Here is a 21,134-nt window from a genome sequence, read left to right on the forward strand (position 1 = left end):
CGTCTCTTCAATTTGTCATCAATTTTCCTCTTGCGGCCACGTCCAGGGAGGTTGGCTACAGTCCCATGGACCTTAAACTTCTGAATAATATGTGCAGCTGTAGTCACAGGAACATCAAGCTGCTTGGAGATGGTCTTATAGCCTTTACCTTTAACATGAAGGTCTATAATGTTCTTTCTAATCTCCTGAGACAACTCTCTCCTTAGCTTTCTGTGGTCCATGTTCAGTGTGGTACACACCATGACACCAAACAGCACAGTGACTACTTTTCACCCTTTAAATAGGCAGACTGACTGATTACAAGTTTGAAGATACCTGTGATGCTATTTACAGGACACACCTTAGTTTAATATGTCCCTATGGTCACATTATTTTACATCTTTTCTAGGGGTACCATCATTTTTTGTCCCGGTCAGTTTCATTAGTTTGTTTTTTAAAATGATTCTCTTGAACCACAATTCAGAAACAATGTCTGATTTTCATTAGTTAATTTTCAGTGAATTTTTATTTATTATTACTTTTGTCAGTTTCAAGTTATTTCAGTGACCATTGTGGGTTTTTCTCTCTTTAACGGAAGGGTACCAACAACTTTGCCTACGTCTGTATATTCTTACCAGATTCCGTACACTGATTTTCTTGCTACATGGTTGTTCAGTCTCTTTATTTTTCCAATGACAGTGTTAGGGGAATACACATTACAAAGCAGAAACATTGGCATCATGGCTGGGCTCCATTTAATCCAGCCAAATCTGTAGATTTTTATTAAGACTCACTGAAAAACATGACACCACAGAGGACTGTTGAACCCAAACTTGTAAAATGACTAGCAGTAACATCTGTAAATGAGCATTAGTGTCAATGAACTCAACGGGTTTGTTTGGCAATGCTGTGGTGTGTTTCTTGGTTTGGTGATCTTCTCATACCAACAACCAATCTTAAGGATCAGAACTGTGAGGAACGTTCACTTCCTGGACTGATCAGAATAGAAATGAAGACAAGAGCATTGTGTTGGGATCAATCAGCCCATGTTGTGGCGGTTTCCATAACCTCTGCGATGAGTGTCTTTCCAGTCGTCCCAGTTTCTGGCTTTCAGCAGAGACTCCTCATCCTCGTTTTCAGCCTTTTTCTCTTTATCTTCTTCTTCCAGCTCCTTTGCATCAGTGTTCTCCTCCGCAGGGACCCTCCTGGGTATCCCCTGGTCAGGCAGACCTCCGCGTTTCCTGTGCTGATCATACCAGTCGTCTACTGTCATGGTGGCTAGGCTGGGGTAACCGGCCCCGAACACTTTAGCCTGCAGATGAAACAAACACATTCTATCACACACTGTTGAACAGCATGTTAAGAAAACTACAACCAGTACTGCTGCTTGGTACCTGTTACCTTGATTGGTACCTGCCACGTTTGATAGGAATCTACTCGTATAATGAAGCCCTATCCACAGAGATCCTGCAGTGCTCTCTGCCCTTGATTTGTCAATTCATCTCCCTCACCCGTTTACCACCTCACCTGCTTTACCATCCAGGTTTCTGTGGTTCTGTGATGCTGAGGGGTATTGATCACATCACCACGGTTTTTGACATTCTTTTAATGTGCGATGAGTGATATGTTAGCTGCTCTTTGAGCACAATAGACTCTGCCGATTGTTAGTGAGTCCTCTTTTACATCAATGGCTGCGGAGATTTCAAGCTTTCTAAAGGCATGCTCGGTGGGTAGAGTGGTCGTCCGTTAACCGCAAGGTTGGTGGTTCGATCCCCAGTTCCTACTGTCTGCATGAGACACTAAACCCCAAGGTGCTCCCCGGGCGCTTCACAGCAGGCCACTGCTCCTAAGGATGGGTTAAATGCAGAGGTCAAATGTATTTATGTACCTGTATGTACATGACGAATCTAATAAAGTTCATGTTTAAGCCTGAATCTGTGTTTTGCCTCTGATCTACGCATCGTCTGCTCTGCTCTTGATTTAGAACCTGGATGTTGCTACCATCTTTGTTGGACAGGTAGCTAATTTGACCTAGTCAATCAAGACAATCAATGGGTTGGTTAGATTGATATAAATAGGGCTGCCGCGATTAGTCGGCCTAATCGATAACATTGGCACTGAAAATGAATCAACGTCAATATTTTAAATCAATGCATTTTATAAAATCTTTTGTTCTTATAGCTGCTAAATACACTCATAAAGCCATAAAGTTGTCTGTGTGCTGCCTTAGAAAATCCATTGAATAAGTGTTTGAAAGGAAACTTTGTTGATTTTCAGCCGGCTTTGTGTCACTGCAGCCCGGCAGTAGCCTCCATGCAGCGGCACACGGCCTCCATCGATGCCGCAGCGCACAAAGAGTGTATGAAGTCAGTAGTAATGTTACAGCTGTGGACGTAGCAGTGCAGTGTGTGTACAGCTCAGACTGTCGGTGAATAAATGCTACAACTCCTCAAGACTCAATCCAAGTTCTCGTTGTCTTGCTTCCCACCTGCTGATTAAAGTGAAGGGGGTTAGCACCAAAGTAAGTAAGTGTACTATTTATTGTGGAGCATATTTTGATCCTTTATTACAATATCTTTATTTCAGATTTCAGGGGTAGCGTATTTCGTATTTTGTCTTGTGCTGCATTATACAATGACACAGCCTGCAGTTTGTCGAAATAAAATGAACTTAAATGAAATGGTCAACTTGATTTTTTTGGAGGAAAATGAATCGTTTAGATTAATTGACTAATCTCTAAAATAGTCAATAGATTAAGTGATAGAAAATGAGTCGCTCTAGATGTAAATGATGTTTATCAGTTGTTCTTTTTGACAATGAAGTCAAAACCCCTGGTCAAAACTTGGTCGTGCTGAGCGGAGATTGTTTCTGCCCATCATGTTAGCATGGACATGCACTTGACATTGGTTACATTAGCTGAACTGGCAGCTGCTTCCTTTACAGCAGAGCAGCCATAGCATCCAGTTACAGGCCTGTCGCAATTCTTACATGACTGTGATTAGAGGTATAATCCAAACTATCTTTTGGACGTTAATACCATGTGACACAAGTAATTGTTTAGATAATATGACCTCTATATTATATTTTTTAGGCCAATAATGATTTTGATATTTTAAAAAAAAGTATTATATTATGTATTAGCCTATCTATTTTTTTTTTTTACATAAAAGTATCTTGATATGGATCCCTTGGGTTTGTTTTCGTTTTTCATGGCCAAGCTACATACTGATTTGGACATTTTATGGTTGAAAAATCTACTTCTACTTATTGCCCTATGGTGGACAAAATATGTAATGGTGAAAGAGGATTCTCTGCGCATCTTCCGGCAGTATGCAGCCGAATCAGGTGTCTCTCAGCTCGAGGACAGCCAAGGGACTGGAGCACACTAATGGAACGGTGACATTTTCCAAATGGCTTCAAACCAAATTTGGCATTTCTTTATGGTGAATTCTTGTTTAACTATCGGCCAACATACACTACGACACTGATGTATCAGCATTAAGCCGATATCAGTCGACTGGTTTATCCGTCTAGCCTTACTCTATATGCTACTTCTGCACTCCCCAGCAGCTCTTCTTGCTAGTTTTGTCAATGGATTTCTTCATGTGGCTGCGTCAGTAACAGCTGACCTCTACACTGTCTCCAACACACAGTCTCACCTGAACAGCGTCCTTGGTAAGAATGAAGGGTTTCATGGGAGGCCTGGCTGGATGAGCTGGCTGCTTGACAGCACCCTGCTTCAGACCGTCCATATTCTTGAGTATCTCCATCTCCTGGTCAATGCTATCTATTTCCTCCAGACACACAGTGACCCATCTCCGCACATTCAGAAGGTAAAAATCTCTGCTGACTTCATCGTCGGCCTGTCCGCTGTCCACAGCCTTCCTTACTTCTGACAGTCTGGCTTCCAGCTCCTTCCTCTGACGGTACCGCTCGATCTTGGCTTGTCTCTGTGTTGCCATGGCAACCAGGTCTGGCGGGCCGGGGACAGGCTGGAACAAGAAGCACACATCACGGTTCAAAGTATCACCTGATTCATTTTCAAACTATGCTCTAAGGTTACGTTCACATTACAAGCAAATGTGGGCCAAATCCCTTTTTTTTTGCTGTCTTGTGACACAGATCTGATTTTTTCAGAGTAGTGTGGACATAGAAATTAGATTTTTTTCCCAATCAGATCTGGGCCACTTTCATATGTGGTCCTAAATCCGATACATATCCGAACACTTGTAATGCGACCGCTGTGGGAACGGTCATATCAGAATTCATGTGTGTTTTTCCACGTTACATTTCACTGAGCAGGAGCAGATCACTCACCATTACAGTGTGTCGGACCGGTCCGTTGAAACTACAGAAGAAGAACCTCTCGTGCGTCAATCAGACACCGATAATGTTTGTTACCTGACAAAAAAGACCTTTTCTATATTACCGAGTTCTTCTGATAAATTCGTCGCCATGTTTCCCTCAGTCGACTTTCAATTTAATAAATCAGCAGTTTCAAAAAATGTGTAATCTGCGTCATTAAGGCAGACGAGCTTTATCTGGGAAACTTCACGTTTATTCACTGTATATGGAACTAAAACTAATATTATGTTAAATCATGTTTGCCAAATGAGTTATTGTTTGTTAATGAGTCATAAGAAATCATAAATTATCTTTTAGATGGAGTAGACGTTTACCGGTAAGCTCGGCTCCGTTAAAATTAACAATATGTCAACAGAGGTTTTCCTCCGACAGTAGGAAACGGTTGAAGACTTTATCTCTCTCGTCAGTCATTTAAAATGTAAATTAACTTATCAAACAGACTTTTCACAACTCACTCAGTTCTTCTGATGAATTTGTCATGTTTCACAGAGCAGAAGTTGGATTTAATGAAATCAAGCTATAAAAACTGCGTGGACGTGCTGACTGGCGCTGTTTCGGGATGTCAAACAGTAACGTTACACATCGTACTTTTGTTTATTTCACTTAGTTCACAGAAGAGCTGTTAAAGTTAAATATCAGCTGAAATTAAGTCTTTCTTTTAGGAGTCACACAAAGTCATACGTTATGGAGGCTAGGAGCAACACCTGTGTAACGGGGAACCCAGATCTGTTAAGTTGAACAATATGTTAGAGTCTGGCAGTCACTGGGCTCCAATAACTTCAGTGTGTGTTTGGGCCGGCGGACGGCAGTACCCCGTGTGTGACATTATTCGTTGCATGTGAGGCATTTCAGGGCAGAGATCCAGTCACACTGATGTCAGATATGGGTCACTTCAAACAGGAATGTGAACAGTCTTGGCTAGGCCAGTCTAAAAATCAGAATTGAGCATTAAGCCCTGTAATGTGAACGTAGCCTAAGTGACACTTACGTAGAATAGACTTACGCTTATAAGGCTCCTTCTCTCTCTGAGTGTCCTCTACAGCCATTCACTTGTGCATAATGTGTGCTTACTTGATACTATTTCCAGCAGCCATTCTGTCATTCAAACAGCACCATGACTTTCTGCTCTGCTCTGCTCATAGTCAGCTGGTGTTTATGTGTAGAGCTACTGAATACTTCCTGCATGTCCTTCACAATAAAAGTGTTTTCATTTGACGGCAGTGATAGGCCATAAAGGTGAATGAATAACTTGAAAAAAAGGATCTAATGACTGAATTTGACGTTTTCAGAACTTGTTGGGAAGCATTAAAGCTGAAGTCGGTAACTTTGAGCAAATATGATAAAAAGTTATTTCTATAAAACGGTCACTATATCCTGACAGTAGTGCATGAGACAGAAAATCTGTGAAAAAAAAATCATGTTCCTCTGTGTCCTCTTGTGCTCCTAATGGCATTTGCAAGATTTAACAGAGTCGAGGGAAAACAACCAATCAGAGCTGAAGAATCACTAAAGCAGCTGTCAAACGCTGCTTGCGAACCTCGAGAAAGCTTGCTCCGGCCGGTGCACGGTGCTTGGTTTTGGCTCGACTGTTTTCAACGAGGCGGTCGGCTCACAAACTTTCTCATTTCACAGCTTAAAGCGGCAGTAGGCAGTATATTTTTGGCATCATTGGGCAAAAACTCCATAATAACCTTTCAGCATATTGTAATTCAAGTGTTCTGAGAGAAAGCTAGACTTCTGCACCTCCTCATGGCTCTGTTTTCAGATTTTAAAAAATCTAGCCCGTGACGGGAGACTTTGACCAATCACAGGTCATTTCCTATTGGCTGTGCTCCGGTCATGTGACCGGTGCTTGGCGTTCCTTCAAGAGATTTCAACATGGCTGCCGGGTCACAAACTTTCTAATTTTACAGCTAACCAGTACACTACAAGAAGATTCTGAAAACATTTGAGACAAGAAATAGGCATTAGAGTAATAGAATATGGATTCATATTTGATCAGCGCTGCCTAGTTTGACCGTTTAATCGGAGTTCGCGAGTGATTGACAGCCGGCTCTCATAGACAGCAGACCTCAGATCAGCCCTTACTGCTTGTTTTCCTCCGGTCTGTGAAATCTTACAGATGCCGTGAGGAGCACTGGAGGACACAGAGGAATATGATATTTTTCAGGTTACCTGTTTCATTTACTACTGTCACCATATAGTGACCGTTTTATAAAAATAGATTCTTTTAATCATATTTGCTCCAATCTCGCCTACTTCAGCTTTAACAGTACACTAAAATAATAACCTAGTTTGAAAGTTGCTCAATGGCGCATGATGCCAAAATGGCTCGACTGCCGAGTTATAAAGTACCCGGATCTTTCGCATCCATTGGGCCCATGGAACAGGCGCAGTAGCATCCGCTCGGTCACATGGCTCTGTCACGGGGTCACAGCCGTCACGCTGTCGTCACGGCTCGCTAACTCCGCCTCCCAGCCCTCGCTCCAGCCTCGGTCTGGGTCTCATTCACATGAACGGAGGAAGGGAAATAACTCTGGATTCGGCTATTAGTGCATTTTACAACTTTTAGGACCTTATGATTTACAGATAAGACAAGATAAGATATTCCTTTATTTGTCCCACAGTGGGGAAATTTGCATGAATAAGATTAATTAAATAAGGACTATTAGAGTGTTCATACTGGGAGGTTGATTCACCTCAAGAAAAACTTTCCTCTGAGTTACAGACGTCTCTTTCCCAATGTAAGTCTATGGGAAAAGGTCTTTTTGGGCCCAACGGCATCACGTGACGGAGACGGAAGTTGTAGTACCGCCGTTTGACCACTACTAAAACTGGCATCAACGACGGGCGCTCTTCCTGGGGGGGTTTTGGGGTGGACCCCCGTTACATTGACCCACCCACATTGTCATTGCTTCCTCCGCCCGTGGTGATCACATTAATGTTCACTCACCGTGACTGTGGAGGCTCCCTCTTCTGATGCTTCGTCATGCTGACTCGTGTTGTCATCAGTCTCATCAGTCACACCGGGCAGTTCAAACTTATACATGTTATACTCTTTACATCTCTTCAAGAAGTCCATGAAGTAAGCCCGGGCTGTCTGGACTATCTCCAGTCGTTTGTCCCTGCTGGTCTGCTTCATGGTGAGAGCTCCTAGCAGGGCGGGCAGCAGCAGGTACCTGAGGTCCGCCGTGGAGACCTCCTCCAGCTCCTCGTTCCGGCTGAACAGGTCGAGCTGAGCCACCATCCTGGACGCCTCCTCCAGCTGACCGATAGCGCGTTTAACTCGCACCTGGATAGCGGTAGAGGCGAGCGGGTCGTTTGTAGTGTCTACCTCCTCAAATACCTTCCAGCCGCCGTCCAGCAGGTCGGATAGTTTAGACGGCTCTGCGGCTGAAGCATCGTTGTTGTTCTCACTCTCCGCCATCTTCTCATATTTTCCGGGTTTCTTCTTCTTCGTCTGTTTATTGGGCCGCAATGCCTCACGGGATTTTACCGCCCTCCGCGGGTCAGACAGTAAAACAACACTTTTAGTGGAAATCATCTTGAACATATTACTACTCCCATATGTGTAAATATAGCTGGTTATATTGAAATAAAAAACACTATGTTTCTGTTACCTCATAAATATATAATTCCAATTAAAATCAAGGAGTTTCTATTTAAGATTGTACACAGGTACTACCCTGTTAAAGATGAGATTTGCAAGTTCTTTGTAACTGTTAACAATAGATGCACTTTTTGCAGTTGAGAAGGTGAAACTATTGAACATATTTTTGTAGATCGTTTTCATGCAACTTCTTTTTGGTTTCATTTACAGAAGAATCTCTCAAAACATTTGGAAAAAGTTATCATACTAACAAAGATTGAGATATCACTCATCGTCAACAATCCCAGTTTTTCGGCAGATGAGGTTATACAAAATTAATTTGATTATTATCCTAGGGAAATATTATATATGTAAAATGATATGGCTTAAAAGAATACCTTCCTTTTTTATTTTTAAAGATACTGATTTTAAAACATATTTGACTATGATTAATAACTTAATACTCAAAAATTATAAATTGACTAAAACTATTAAATTGTTTAGACATTTCAAATTTATTCCAATTGTTTAGCAGACCCCGAATGCTTTTTGTTTTGTTTTGTTTTATTCATCTTTTCCTTTCCTTACAGTTTATTTGTTTTATAATTTATTTTTATATTATTTTTATACTGTAAAATATTTTGCAGAATTGTACAATTGGTTAGGGTGAATTAGCCAAATGTGGGACATTTTTTTTTCGCATTTCAGACTTCTGGAATATATTGCGATATGAAGCCAATACATTAAATCCAAACCCAGTACCACTCTGAAATCCCCAGAATGTATCCTCATCAAACCAAAAAAGAAAATGCAGATATCACACTCATAAAATAAATGGTAGACATTGTCTCAAACAAATCTCCTAATGTGGACAGTCATGTCCGGAATGTGGGACATTGAAAAGTCTGTTCAATGGCCATCTGTTATAAGGCTTAAATCACCAAACACTTAAAGCTAAATGTGCAATCCCATGTTCAGTATTTTTACCACTTACAATGTTATTGCTGTTAAGAAAAATCTAGGCTTATAGGTGTGGATGTTACATGAAAAATTTAACATCATCAAACAAACAATAAGACTGTAATAGTTTTGAAGCATTTAGGTATATTAGAAAGACATTAAATAGCCTATATTATCATATCTGTACTGCAAAGAAAGCACAATTAAATGCACAGGTTAAATTTCATGAAACTGCTGTGAATTGGAAAGTTCAAATGTTAAACCATTAAAATGTTTTCATTTCACTATACAGGGAACACATACAACAGTAACAGGCAGAGGGCCTGTTTGAAGCCAATACATCAAACCTTGGGGCAACACATTGAACCTGAACCTGATTATGGATAACTATTGAATAACCTATAATGCATAGGATTAAAAACAACAATCTGCAGAAATTAGAAGAAAAAAAAACCTAACTCAACTCAACTCAATTTTAACTGAGATGCAGCCACCCCCCAATTATGGAATATAATTTGCACTTCACCTTAAATATCTTAAATAATGCATTAGAAAACTAAAACCCTATAAATTACCATTGTTATTGTACAATTAATTCTGACCCACATTAGGCAAATCATCCTGTCCCACTTTTCAAAACCATATTTCCTAAAGTGGGCCAATAGAATATTTGATTGAAATAACAGAGTATATTTACACCACATTATAATATTTTTTGATGAACTAACACATCATAAACAGATCCTCTCAACATTACTTTTGTCTAAACCCTGACCTGAAACATTGACCTTTAGGTGGTCTTCACACAGGATGCTTCCAGTCTAATGATTGCTACACCCTAATCTATGATTGGATATTTGAGAGGTCATGTGATTTTGATCACATGACACCGCAGCTTGTATTAACCAATCATTTTATAGACTTTTATTTGTTTGAGGAAGACCTACATCCACTGGAGCTTAGGTGTCCCACATTAGGACAACTCACCCAACATCCAGGTAACCAGATTTGTGTCTACAGATTCTCCAAATAATTTTGAAGACATTTGCTCACCAGTTTCCCATCACAGGTGGTGAAGCACTGGTCGACTAGCATTTCATCAGCAGAATACTCACAACACAGCCACAGATACAGTACAGTAGGCCTGCAGCAGGCATTTCGCTATAGCCAGGGATGGTAGTCACAGTATAGACCGAAAGACTACATTGAAAGGAAGCCATCGGATCACTGGTGGTCTAGTAACTCGGCATTCAGGAGTCATTGTCAAATAGAAACATCATAGATATTTGATGTCATAGATGATAAATTACAATTAAAATTGTGCATACTGGACGTTCTCCCATAGAAACTTGAAAGACAGAAGAAGTGATAAATACCGAGAGGCAGTTAAGGCACTTTAATATTAGAAATTATCGCCTCAGATCAAATATTCTCTCCTGGTACACCCCTTACAAAGCAACCACAAACATTTAAAGCACAACAGAAAACATGTATACTTCTGATTAAGCATCCTAATGAATGGGTTTGCATATTTCTCAGGATGTAGACAAGCTCCAAAATCTCACGTTGCTCTGGTGTTAAGGCCATTCTTACTTCTTATTAAATTGTTTTTTAACAACAGGAATGTTAACAGATCCAAGTTCTACTCCTATTCCATTTTAGCACAACGGTTCACTGCAGACCTATTACAGGTGGAAAGACAAAGGAATATTATACACAACGCATGTGAAATATGACTTAGTGTCAAGTGACTTGATAAACCAAAACACAGCTTAGATTGAAAAAAACAGACAAACAAGCTAAAATCACCACCCTGAGTGTTTGATGTAAAAAATGTGGGGGAAAATAAGTAATTTCATCACATCTGCATCCACCACATCACATCTGTTACACCCTACAATGACCATCACTGAGCGGGAGTAGCGTTGAATAATTGAACTGGTTACAGTTCATGCTGCCTTAAGATTTATTTAAATCACTTGACAATTAATCACTTGATTATTCATTCATTCATGATTTAGTTCATAAGACATATCATCAGACACCCCAGTGGCTCAGCAGTGTAAGGCACATTGCGTATAGAGTAGCAGAGTGGGTGAAGCTGCAGGATTCTTTACCCAGCGTTGTCAACAGAGAAGGATTACTTATTATAATAATATGACAGCATTCACATGGCTATGTCACGAGCATTGGTTAGAGGTATTTCTACTTTGTTACTATAAAATCACTGTTTACATACCTTTTGGTTTGGTTAAATTGGTCTAAATACTACAATTCCCCTGAGCCTTAGTGGTGATTTCTACTTGAAAGATGCCAGACAGGAGCACAAATACCAACTGCAGAAATCTGATCATTTAATTGTTGTAAACGGGAACCGTCAAGGCCGGATTACCAACCAGAGCTGAGCAGCAACTGCCCAGATATTTGTAGACTGTTTAATGTGCTGCAGCTGAGCAAGTAGCCTGCAAACTGCATATTTCCCCTCAGTGAATGTTTGTTTGGTGGCTCGTTCAACCAGCTTAAGGTGCAGGACAAGAAGTGTGCTCATGTTGGTTAAGTTAGATTAGAGAAGGAGACTTTAGCAGGAAAGATAATGCGGTTGTTGTTCAAAGGTCTGTGGTCGCTCTTGTGTTGTGTAGCAGGCTGCATTTAGGACAGTATGGTTTGAAATGAGGCCATTTCATCGGCTGTATGGAAACAAGTTCTCCGTCTGTGTACACGGAGAACTAACAGTGTTCTTACAAATGAATATAAATATCAAATGTAAATTTCTCCTTTTTCATTTCTGAATATTTCTCAAAAGAGAACACAGGACAATAAGATTTGACTCCTTTGCTGGTACACAGTTTTGTGCCGTTATGTTTCATGTTTCCTGAAAAAAATATGGTAATCAAATTTCCACACTGCAAATTTTGGTTCACAAAAATAATGCTTCAAAGTTTGACAACAATCCTTGTTTGAGCAGCTGCGTATTGTGAAACTACACATTAACACAAGGATGGAAACAGATCAAAAGCTTAATGATTGACAGTCAATGAGCAATGGGAGTTAATGAGGACTAATCAGCTCATTTTTGCTCCAGGACTCACTTAACAGTTAATCCAACCATGATTCAGCATATTTAACTCCTTAAATGAACTGAGAGCTCTCTACAGGGCATAACCTCTAGCTTCAGCAGGTCATTACTGGTGGAGGCAGCTGATTTTTAAGCCTGGTGATCAGATGCTTCTTGAAAGTTCTCAAATTTGTGTGTACTCATCGACTCTAAAAGTTGCTTTGATTTGTGTAACTCCTTGCAAGTGGGAAATAGAACCGTGTCCTATTTGTTCCTTCCTCACCTGCGTCACGTTGCAGTGATGCAAATAGCCAATCACGGGCCAAGAAAGGAACGGATACCCAACTGTAAATACTTAGAAAGGGTCCTAGAAAGAAATGTCATTTGGTACTAATGAATAGGAAAAAGGGACGCTGCTTGATTTGTGTATTTGATGACTCATTTTTGGCATAATTTATGGTGCCTTCAAATGGGGTCGTATTTTTGAGTTGGGCCCATATGAACGCCCCCTCATGTCGTATTCACGACCTCGGAATTGGAAAGTTTCTGAAATTTCCGAGTTCACGACTTGCGACGTGATTCTTCATGTCGACAGAAATGGCGGAAGTTATTTTCTTTTGGTGCATAATAAGTTAATATATTGTAATTTTAGCTGTACATTATTTTTCTTCGTAATTTTATAATATGTCTGAGGAAAATGTTGACATTCCCAACGGCCTCATCTTTCTCTGTCATCATACCTTTGCATTTACTGCATTATGTTATCCACTTGCTAGCTTGCAAAGCTGCTAGCCTCCGTGGCCTCTAGACGCCGACTGTAACGTTAATATTACCGTTGCTTAGCAGCGGCGTTCTTCACGTACACGACTTCCCGTGTTGTAAACACGAGCTTCCGAGTTTCATTTGAAGGCACCATTAGAGTCATTTATTCAGAGCACAGCTCAGCTGAACATGACTTTCCATTTGGTTGTATAATCAAAGGCAAGCAGACAATTCAACATATATGTAGAGTAACGGTTACAATAATAAATACATATTTATATATATATATATATATATATAAATATATATATATATATATATATAAATATATATATATATATATATATGTATTATATGTACACATATATTTAATTGGGTTTAAATTGATATCTGCAATCAGCTCCTAAACTCCACTCGACTCTATCTCTTCTACTTATAGGGGAACTATTTAAATGTGTTGATTCTTTCCTGAAACCTTCAAGTGAACATATTGTTCTTTCCGTAAAACTTCCTAGGACATTGATAGGATATTACAAGACCCGTATAAGATGTTACCAAAACGATGTATTTCCAGAAAGCCTGGATGTCTGTGATATAACTGCTCCCACTTTGCTACTCCATAAATATATCCTGGTTCAAGTTCAGCCACAAACAAACAAACAAAACAGAGTCCATGGCCTGTTTGAAAAATAAAGACACAGACTGAGATTTGTGTCCAGTAGGATCTGGACTGAAAAACTATTCCAGAAATCTAACCTAGAAAAGTACCTTTTGGCACGAGACAGTTTAGAATGCAGACTTGATTGATTGGCAAATGAATTGCTTGCCGAGTCTTTGTAAAAAGGCACAGTGTGTATTTGGCTCAACAGATTAGAAGACAAGTCATGGCTTAACAAACAGAAAATGTGGCATTGCCATGGACAGCACTGTGCTCGTTGACAGCACTTTGGGGGGAACTTCCTGTTCATACTTGCTGTGAAGCTGGAGGATGCCGGGTCAGCTCTTAACTCATCAGGAAGCTGCACCAGAGACAAAGAGGACTTTTAGCTCAACAGAAAACAAGGCGTTACCTCTAGCCACTGGCAGCAGGTAAGACAAGATTGTGTCTCTCTGTCTCTACCTGTATGGGTATCCGTGGTACTTTGCTCTGAAAATGGACAGAAGCCAGCTGAAGAACAGCATCACCAGTCCGATACCTGCTACACACATAACTGGCACACACACACACACATAGTCAGTTTTGCTATATAGTAAATTTGTATACTCGTGTTGGTGAATTGACATGTGTGCTTGTCCACTCATATTCAGTAAATCATTAGAACTACTTTTCATTTCAACATCAGTAATAAACTGTCAAAAGTAGGGGTGTGAGAAAATATCGCAGCAGGCACAACACTGAAACGAAGTGCGGAGATAGAGAGAGACCGCGGGATAAACAGCGTGTAGAGCCGGCATATTTCCACATCTAACTCTGTGAATTAAGGATTTACTTCGACCAAACCAGTTGATGATTGTTGGATTGGAGGAAAGACTAACCAAGACGGTTTTGGTGAGTGTGTCTTTTACCAAGACTTAACAAGGCAATTGAGCCCGTCTAATTTCAGTGTAAGAGAGAAACTTTAAAGATAGGGTGGACGATGTTGGAAAGCGAGAGGACCTCAACTCAACAACGCTACCTCGTGACAAGTAACCACGGCAGTGTTACTGCAGGGCTGACTTTTCTCATCCATTCTCCAGGAAATTTGTGGCGGCGACACGCTTTGAGTTCAGGCTGGTGCACGCCAAGGGTAGAGTACGAGCAGGGAGTCATCTGATTGGTTCTTTCCAAGTGGACCTCGAGGCAGTGATTGGTAGACGTTTTTACAGGATTACAGCAGCTACAGATGATGGCTCTTTATCTGGTCCTTTTTCAGAGCTCATCAGTAATGGATCACTGTCGGGGTGTAAAGACCATTTCAACCAATATAACAAATAGTGGAGACTGGAGAACATCGTCAACCCTGCCTTTAAGTTAGAAGGTGTATGGTTGTATTTTTCTGTTTCAAATATTTCCCTTCATGACATTTTGACGGTGGCCTGTTGGAAAATGTTAACATATCGTCCTAACTCCTTCAGTAAACATTTGGACAACTAATACAAAAAAAGCCAAGGAAAATAGGAATAATCGGTGTGTGTACATACTCTTCCTCTTTCCAATGTCAATGTCGGAGGTAGCAGCTTCACACAGCAGCACTATTCCCATGGTAACGGCAGCATCTGACAGTAATGTCAAGGTTTAGACAACAAATGCATGTGATTCATGACTATTGTCTACTCAAACCACTACACTTTAACAGCTACGAGCCACAGCTACTTTAAGTGCAGCCGTGTGGTGGTGTGAGTTGAAGTCGGTGGTCTGCAGCCCCGTCAAACAGATTGTGCTTTAACAATAACAACACAACGAAGCTAGAGAAGTGAGAAACATGCAACGAGATCAAAGCGGACACTCCGGTTTAGTTTTGCTCGGGCTTTGTTTTGATCTGTACATTTTACAGGAGTTAACAGAGATACAAATCGTTGGTTTAGTCTTTAGTATTGAGCGTGTGCTGACTGTAAAAGTGTGAGTATGCATGCAGCTGAAGGATACTGAAGAGGAGGACGATGTGTGTCTCAGCCACAAACTGGGCCTGACTGCTGCCGTGGATGTAACTCTGAAAACACACACACACAGTTTAATACTATTCTGATCGTTAGTACACATATTAGATTGTGAAATGAGAATATATTAAATAGTGCGTTTCTGTCTTACGACTTGTCCGGTGCTGGGGTTCTTGTGTGCATAAGGTGGTCCTCTGATGTGGTTCCACATCTGGCCTGAAGTCATGATCAGGACAAAGCACTGAAACACACAAAGAAAGACATTATAAACATCTGGATTTTCATTAGAAACCGGGGTGAAAGACTTTACTATTTCCTTAACACAGAGATTTTTCCCATAACAGCAGTATTGCCTGAGATTATTAATATCACTACATTATCACATTCATTGTATTTCTCTTTGTCTTTCAACACTCTTTTCTCAGTTTACTCGCAGGAGCACATTCCTTTATAATACAAAGCTACATAAACAGACGAGAATCTCAAATAGCAGCTTGGGATTTTAGAATGAGACACTTCCATTTTTGGTCGTTACACAACGTTGTGTTCTGTTTGATATCTAACTATAAAGCCAGGAATCTGTCTGTCTGTCCCTCTGTGTGTGTTATTTGCATATCTTGTGTGTGTTATTTGAATATCTTGTGTGTGTTATTTGAATATCTTGTGTGTGTTATTTGCGTATCTCGAGAATCGCTCATTCGATCGAGGATCCAGCCTCTCCCTCTTGTGTGTATGTTGTCCTTGTCTCTCGCTCCCCTCTGTGTGTTTGATTCCTCTCTCCCCATCTGTGTGAATGCTGTGCTTGAGCTCGACTCGTGTGTTCGACGTCCTCCCGGATCAATATTCTTCATATACATTTACAAAAAGCCAGTGCGCGATTAGTCAACTAGTCGATTAAACATGGCCAGGGCTGAACGTTAGTCTAACATAGTTTTAAAAAGTATTTCTGTATATTTTCATGTATGAAAAGAAAGAAAATTAACACTGTAAGCGGACTACTTGATTACTATAAGCAAATTATTCAAACAGCATTTGTATAGGATTGATTCTGTCCCAAGCTTTTTGATCACTATAAGCGGTTGATCACCGTATTATTGCTCTACCGTTTATACTAAAAACCTGAACCTGGAGTCGGATAGATCACTTTTTGAACATGATATGATGGCAGAGGAATTTTGATCAAAATGGTCACTGCTTTTGCAGAATTATCTAACACACTGAGACACTCAGCTCAGAGCAGTCTACTCCCCAATCTTAAAAGCTTGGTTGAGAATAACCACCATGTATTCATCTATGTACAGATGTATGGGTCCTGGTGGTAGGTGGATGTATGTGTGTGTGGTGGTAGGAGGTGGATGTACATGTGTGTGTTGGCCGTTGTTACCAGTGCAGAGAAGGCCCAGACATTCTTGTTAAAGAGAAACTCCAAATTGTGTCTTCGCAGATATGCCAGTCCTCCAATCACAGCCAGTAGGAAGCCCAGCAGGAGAGGCCCTGCGTAGTTGGGAGGACGAATGACACGGATCTGACAAAAAAAAAAAGACAAACATACTATAGTCATCGGAGGCTTCCATCTTCCTGGTGTTTGCGTGCGATTGTGTTTATTGGTTTATTTCATCAGAGCAAACACAATGGTAAATGGCAAATGGAAGGACTTGAATTTATTTATTATATTTATTTATTATATTATATATATAGCGCCTTTCTAGTCTTCAGACCACTCAAAGTGCTTTACACTACATGTCAGCATTCACACACACATTCATACACTGATGGCAACATGCCCATCAGGATCTTAGTACTGATTCCTATGGCACAGCCTTCAGGAGCAATTTGGGGTTAAGTATCTTGCTCAAGGACACTTCGACATGTGAGACCTTCCGATTGGCGATTGTTTTGGCGATTGTTTTGGCGATAGTGTTTTGCAATTACCTGCACATCAGTCCTGTCTGCCACCCATCTAGCCAGCTGCTCAGCTGCAAAGCCTCTGACCTGCAGCTCGTAGGTATCAGACTTGCGAGGTTTCCCTTTAGATGGGAAGTGGAGGAAGGTCGGAGCAGAATTCATACTGAGCTGCAACACAAACACACAAATAACAAAACAAAACATTCAATATGTGGAGCAGAAATTAATTTTTTTTTTAATTCTTTGTTATTTTACACAGACATAGGTCTAAAATATACACACACAGGACCCATAGACAGAGAGAGAGGGATGTTGGAATGATGGGGCTGCCAATGGTCAGGCGCCCCAAGAGCAGTTAGGGGTTCGGTGCCTTGTAGGGATGTTAATAAAAAAAAGAAAAATGTTAACCGACATTAAGAGTTTTAACCGATTAATGCTATCGGTTAAACGGTTAAAAGAAATATTTAAAAATAGCTAAAAAGCTGAGGAAAAACTCAGGGGAGCGGCTTGTCACTTAAAGGAGAATAGCTGGTCCACCTTAACAGCCCACCTTAAGAGAGCCTGAGCTGGAGGTGCAGAAACCGGAAGTTGGCTTGAGTAGCCAGGCAGACACACCGCTGACAACCTCGCAACTAAACTAAATAATGCGGTGGAGACTTGCTGGGATCGTCATGGCTGCTATAGTAACTCTCCTGACGGGTGAACGGGGGACTCGGTTGTCTGTTGTGCTCATACACTGCAGCTTGTGATAAATGATGGATTTAACCTCTCCAGCTACCAGCCCACACTCCGTATTTGGTCCGTGCCGGACTTGAACCGGCCACCCTCTGGTTCCCAAGCCACTGAGCTACTGCCGCCCCCCCCAAAGTACTTCATCAAAGCAAATTATCAAATTGGAATCCATGTAAATCCCTCATTAATTATCATCTCTCAGGTTTAGCTCAGTGACTACGTTTACATGCACAAAATAGTCAGTTTTTTGCCTGTATTCCGAAAAAGACAATATTCCTACTAAGCTGTTTACATGGCTAATTAAAATGAATATACCATTAATATTCCCGTTTACATGCAGCCCTGCATACTCTGATTAACCGAAAATGTCCCCATGACGTACGTCCTAGGGATACGCCCTTTAAATAACTTACATTTTCCCCAATTTCCGACTGCAGTCATGTTGCTCCCGTGATGTACCCTCGTTATCACTATAAGGCAAGTTTTGCAAAACAAAACTGTGTTCTTCAAGCTATTCTTTTTACGGCTATGCACGAGGAAAAACAGGCAAGAGGCCGTGTGTCACAAACTGCAGGAAAAACCCCAAACTGAGACACTTCTTCTGTTTTTTGGCAGACTGTTCGCAAACAAAAGGCATAACTCAAGTCTTGGAGAACAAGAAGTTGTCTCACCATCTGAAAGACGTCTGATCCTTCGTCAAAGTCGACACATGCAAAGAAGACTTTGTTAGTGAAGGCAGAGGAATAGCGCCAAGAGTTAGCCAGCACCTGGAACTCCTCATCAGCTTGTCTGAAATGAAAAGATGGATTTAAGTTCAAAGATAAGAAATATAATAACAGCAGTGCCTCCTCCTGTTGCTCCAGCTTCTTACTTGCAGACCCCACACTGTCTCTGTGGCTGCAGCGCCGTGAACATGATGACCACCGAGTAGTTCCTAGGTGGAGCCTTGACAAAGCGACGAAACTTCTCTCCATTCATCCTGATCACTGAACGTTTGGAGGCCCAATCCATCAACTGAGTCACCTTCTCTGACATCAGAGTCTATAGGACACAGACACAAAGACAGCTGCTAGTGATAGATGGGAACATGGGAACAGAACAGAAAAGCTAGGAGAATACAGTATTTTGGATAAGGCTGCATAATACATCCAAAATAGAAACTATACAAATTGAGATATGATATAAAGGAATGTTGTGTAAAATATATTCACCCTCCAATTAAATTTAATTATCACTGAGTTGATTCTCAGGTAGCAAGGAGGCAAACTGGTTTGCAAATATAAAAACATAAAATCACAACAAACAATCCATTCATACACATGAGAACACGCCAAATACATTTTTCCCAAAGATGTCCCGCTGATGTTTGTTCAAGTGTTAATTTTTCTGATAAGTTTGGTTTAAATTAGTTATTTGATTCTATAAAAAGGGGGTGAAACGTCATGATTGGCAGCTGTGAGTCTCTCTCGCTGACATGCTGTGGCCGTGCTCGGCTCACGATTGGTTCGGGCAGGTGACCTTCATACCGTGGCTCCACTGCCCGATCACTACTGCGCAGACTTTGGCTCCAAACAACGTTAAGATCTCAAGATGGGAGCTCCTATATCCGGGATATTTTAGCTTCACTTCTGTACAGTGGGATGAAGTGGAGACGAGTCGTCCATCTTTATGTAGAGTCTACGGTGTAGGCTATGAAGTTCTCGAGCACGGCTGTCATTCTCTCTCCCTTCTGTCTTGTAATTTTATTTTGTAATAGTAGGCTATTACAAAAATTGTCAGACTGATGGACACATACCCTTTTCTACGCATCATTGCTACATCAGCTTGCTTTAAAATAAAAAAAACCCCAATGTAAGTAGATTTGAAGATGTGTCAAAAAGTCGTTTAAATGTTCATTTTGTAAAATTACACATTTCGCCTAGTTATTCTCTTGGTTATGTCTCACAGCTGATAATTTTCCTCAAATATACAATAACTTTAAGCCTCTGGTACGATAGTTTAACATTTCCCATCTGGCAACGCTGATATGAGTGTGTTTTTTACTCTTATAGTGGTTAAGCGACTTAGTTTGGGATTTTTGGAGTGATGTAGTTGAGAGCACCTGTTAAAAATCCTGGAGAATTTGGGAATGGGAGTTGGTGACAATTGCATGAAGAAGAAGAAGAACTTTTGGGGCGTTAAAGTGGTATTTATGATGCAAACTGGCTTCATTTTCTCACCATTAGAAGCTGTGTTCTGACAAAATTTCAATCCCTGACAGATGCCCAGCCCCATTCACTGTTATCCTCTAAAAAAGCCTTAAAATGTAATGTTATGTAAGTGTACTCTAACCTTTTAACAATCCACCTTACATCTACTCAACCTAAGCAACACATAGAGATGGTTTGATTTAAAAGCTGTTGTTATTTTAATGAGAAAAAGAAAAGCATCAAATGTCAGTGGATCTCTGGCTGGGACTATAAAGGAAGTAGGGTTTACTGAACAGCTACAGGACCAGTAGCAGTCTTTACTTCTGGCACGGTTTCAGCCTTTTTAGTGTGTTTAGTTATCTCACTTTAACTGAATGTGATCTGACAACAAGTCCAAGTGAGTCCTCTCTCTCAGACCTGTGGTTTAATTATAACCAGTCCAACACCAGGTTTACAACCACTGCTGTGGATTAACGTTAGTTATCAGTTTCTATGAATGAGGATCTAATTAATGTGATGTTAACTAGTTGTAAACTAGTTATTTACTCAGTGCCATACTAAACCCACATGTTAACGTTAACGAGAGCTAATTTCTGGATGTTGTTGTTAGCTTCGCGTTAGCTAGCTAGCTGCTGAGATTGGCGATAGACAGCTATGGAAACATCGCAAAAAACAATGTACCGAAAGTGTGTGAACTTTCTCCGCTTCGTGTTACTGAAGGCACGTTACCTCTTTCTTCTTCTGTGCGTCAGTGGGGTCATGGTAGAAGATAGAGAGGAGAAACAGCGAGGTGAAAAGTTTTACAAACATCCTGCAACACTGACTGCTCACACCGCTCACACCGCTCACACCATGGAGGTAGCTCACACTGCTCACACATCTCCTGTCAGTTTCCTATTTGTCAGCTCTCAGCCAATCACAGTCAACTATGAGTCCTTCTTCTTCTCGTCCAGAACAGAAC

The 21,134-nt window shown here is 40.7% G+C and overlaps 2 protein-coding genes and 1 long non-coding RNA gene across 3 annotated transcripts; all 3 read right to left on the bottom strand.

The window, feature by feature from the left end:
• Positions 1-644: 644 nt before the first annotated feature.
• igbp1 (immunoglobulin (CD79A) binding protein 1) lies at positions 645-7,812 on the bottom strand. The gene is made up of 3 exons (XM_074647774.1): positions 7,298-7,812; positions 3,639-3,971; positions 645-1,291 (listed from the first exon to the last, which is right to left on the bottom strand). The coding sequence occupies exons 1-3, from the start codon at positions 7,769-7,771 to the stop codon at positions 1,019-1,021; spliced, it is 1,080 nt and encodes a 359-aa protein (XP_074503875.1). The 5' UTR covers positions 7,772-7,812; the 3' UTR covers positions 645-1,018.
• LOC141774953 (uncharacterized) lies at positions 3,985-7,291 on the bottom strand. The gene is made up of 2 exons (XR_012595526.1): positions 6,932-7,291; positions 3,985-6,649 (listed from the first exon to the last, which is right to left on the bottom strand). It is a non-coding gene; the product is annotated as an uncharacterized LOC141774953 (long non-coding RNA).
• Positions 7,813-13,543: 5,731 nt separating the features above from the next.
• LOC141774951 (dolichyl-diphosphooligosaccharide--protein glycosyltransferase subunit MAGT1-like) lies at positions 13,544-21,071 on the bottom strand. Its single transcript, XM_074647781.1, has 10 exons — positions 20,903-21,071; positions 18,856-19,025; positions 18,656-18,773; positions 17,280-17,420; positions 16,732-16,872; positions 15,499-15,588; positions 15,337-15,400; positions 14,892-14,966; positions 13,831-13,921; positions 13,544-13,729 (listed from the first exon to the last, which is right to left on the bottom strand). Exons 1-10 carry the CDS (start codon positions 20,981-20,983, stop codon positions 13,714-13,716), a joined length of 987 nt encoding a protein of 328 aa, XP_074503882.1. The 5' UTR covers positions 20,984-21,071; the 3' UTR covers positions 13,544-13,713.
• Positions 21,072-21,134: the final 63 nt, after the last annotated feature.

Source organism: Sebastes fasciatus, chromosome 10, assembly GCF_043250625.1.
Source record: "Sebastes fasciatus isolate fSebFas1 chromosome 10, fSebFas1.pri, whole genome shotgun sequence".
In the NCBI taxonomy this organism is placed as follows: Eukaryota; Metazoa; Chordata; class Actinopteri; order Perciformes; family Sebastidae; genus Sebastes; species Sebastes fasciatus.

What these genes read in the sequence shown, in the direction of transcription:
- igbp1 (XM_074647774.1), bottom strand. Translation starts at nt 7,771, where the DNA reads ATGGCGGAGAGTGAGAACAACAACGATGCTTCAGCCGCAGAGCCGTCT. An exon ending in AGGGAGCCTCCACAGTCACG is followed by an intron (nt 3,972 to 7,297) that starts GTGAGTGAACAT and finishes TTCTTGTTCCAG; the next exon opens with CCTGTCCCCGGCCCGCCAGA. An exon ending in TTACCAAGGACGCTGTTCAG is followed by an intron (nt 1,292 to 3,638) that starts GTGAGACTGTGT and finishes TTTCATCTGCAG; the next exon opens with GCTAAAGTGTTCGGGGCCGG.
- LOC141774951 (XM_074647781.1), bottom strand. Translation starts at nt 20,983, where the DNA reads ATGTTTGTAAAACTTTTCACCTCGCTGTTTCTCCTCTCTATCTTCTAC. An exon ending in ACGCACAGAAGAAGAAAGAG is followed by an intron (nt 19,026 to 20,902) that starts GTAACGTGCCTT and finishes TGTGTCCTATAG; the next exon opens with ACTCTGATGTCAGAGAAGGT. An exon ending in ACCCCAGCACCGGACAAGTC is followed by an intron (nt 15,401 to 15,498) that starts GTAAGACAGAAA and finishes GTGTGTTTTCAG; the next exon opens with AGTTACATCCACGGCAGCAG.